General features: G+C 49.1%; 1 protein-coding gene across 3 annotated transcripts in view; it reads right to left on the bottom strand.

Annotated features, from left to right (window-relative positions):
- Positions 1 to 1,141, bottom strand: part of HNRNPUL1 (heterogeneous nuclear ribonucleoprotein U like 1) — a 35,134-nt gene that overhangs the window by 4,976 nt on the left and 29,017 nt on the right. For all 3 annotated transcript variants that reach the window (XM_006052069.4, XM_006052067.4, XM_006052068.4), the window contains exon 11: positions 621 to 789. In XM_006052069.4, the coding sequence (XP_006052131.1) occupies positions 621 to 789 (169 nt within the window). The remainder of the gene's footprint in view (positions 1 to 620; positions 790 to 1,141) is intronic.

The raw sequence follows: 1,141 nt of genomic DNA, 5'->3' as shown, positions 1-1,141 counted from the left end.
CTAGGAGGAAGGGAGGGTGCCAGAGGGAGAGGAAAGGCGGTCAGCACCTTCCGAGGGTTAGTCTCCTTCACCCCCAGGACACTGGTCTGCCAGAAGGGAGGAGGAGTAGGGGACCACAGTGTGAGCAACAGAGGAGAGAGAGAGAGTCCCAAGCTCTGCCTCCCTGACAACAATAAGGGGCTAACAATGACCCTCTTCTCCTTTTTCTGAAAAGGTGACTAAACTCCACCAAACCACTGTTTGATACCCAGGAACAAGCCAGTCAAGGGGAATCACCATCCTCGTTTATTATGGAGAAGCCTCACTGAGGCTTGCTCAGCCAGCCCACCCAGTGGGTGCCAGAGGCAGAAGACCATGCAGGTCTCCAGCATCTGTTCCCACACACCCTCTCCCACATCCTGCCCCAGCCCCACCTAATCTGAAAAGCCTGCCCCCACAGGGATATGGGCGGCTCTTTCAGTCACAGCTGTACTACACAGGCAAGGGACAAAGCAGAAGCAAAGAAAGAACAAATTCAAAAAAAGAATACTCAAGGAGCTGGGGTGGGAAAAACGGGATAAGACACTTTTCCCCTTAAGGGCCTTGCAGCAATGTCCCCCTGGGAACCGCTTGTCTCCTACCTTTCATTTCTAAGACCGCGTGATCTGGGACATCCTTCCCTTCTTCGTCAGTTCGCTTTATTGTTCGGTCTTTCAGGTCCTCATCAGTGGGACAAATTACAATAGCTTTGCGCTGGAAGCCTTCAAATGGTCTCATTTTTCGTCTCTGGGCTGACCCATAAACATTTGTCTAGGGGTAGGGATCGGAAGAGGCAAGAGGTGGCACATTACAAGTTGGTTTTTCCTCTGCAGGGTAATATGTGGTCAGGGAGTGAGAAAAGGATACCAGTTCTCCTAAGCAGATAAACTCAGGAAACTGCTCCTTCTTCACTTCTAAGATTCTTGAATCTACCCTCAGAAAACGAAGTGACTTGGGAAAGTGGCTGCTGACAGTCACAGGACAGGAGATTCCTAATTTCTGGGCTTTGCTTTTTAATCCTATTTGTCCTTGGTATTGTACATTACAGCTCTCTTGGCCCCTATTCTAAAAGTAGCATGTGCTTACTGTAAAAAAAATTCAGAGTACAAGGTGTAAAGTGTAG

Source organism: Bubalus bubalis, chromosome 18, assembly GCF_019923935.1.
Source record: "Bubalus bubalis isolate 160015118507 breed Murrah chromosome 18, NDDB_SH_1, whole genome shotgun sequence".
NCBI classification, from domain to species: domain Eukaryota; kingdom Metazoa; phylum Chordata; class Mammalia; order Artiodactyla; family Bovidae; genus Bubalus; species Bubalus bubalis.
Note: the sequence above shows the minus strand (reverse complement) of the source record. Positions and strands in the feature narration are given on the sequence as shown.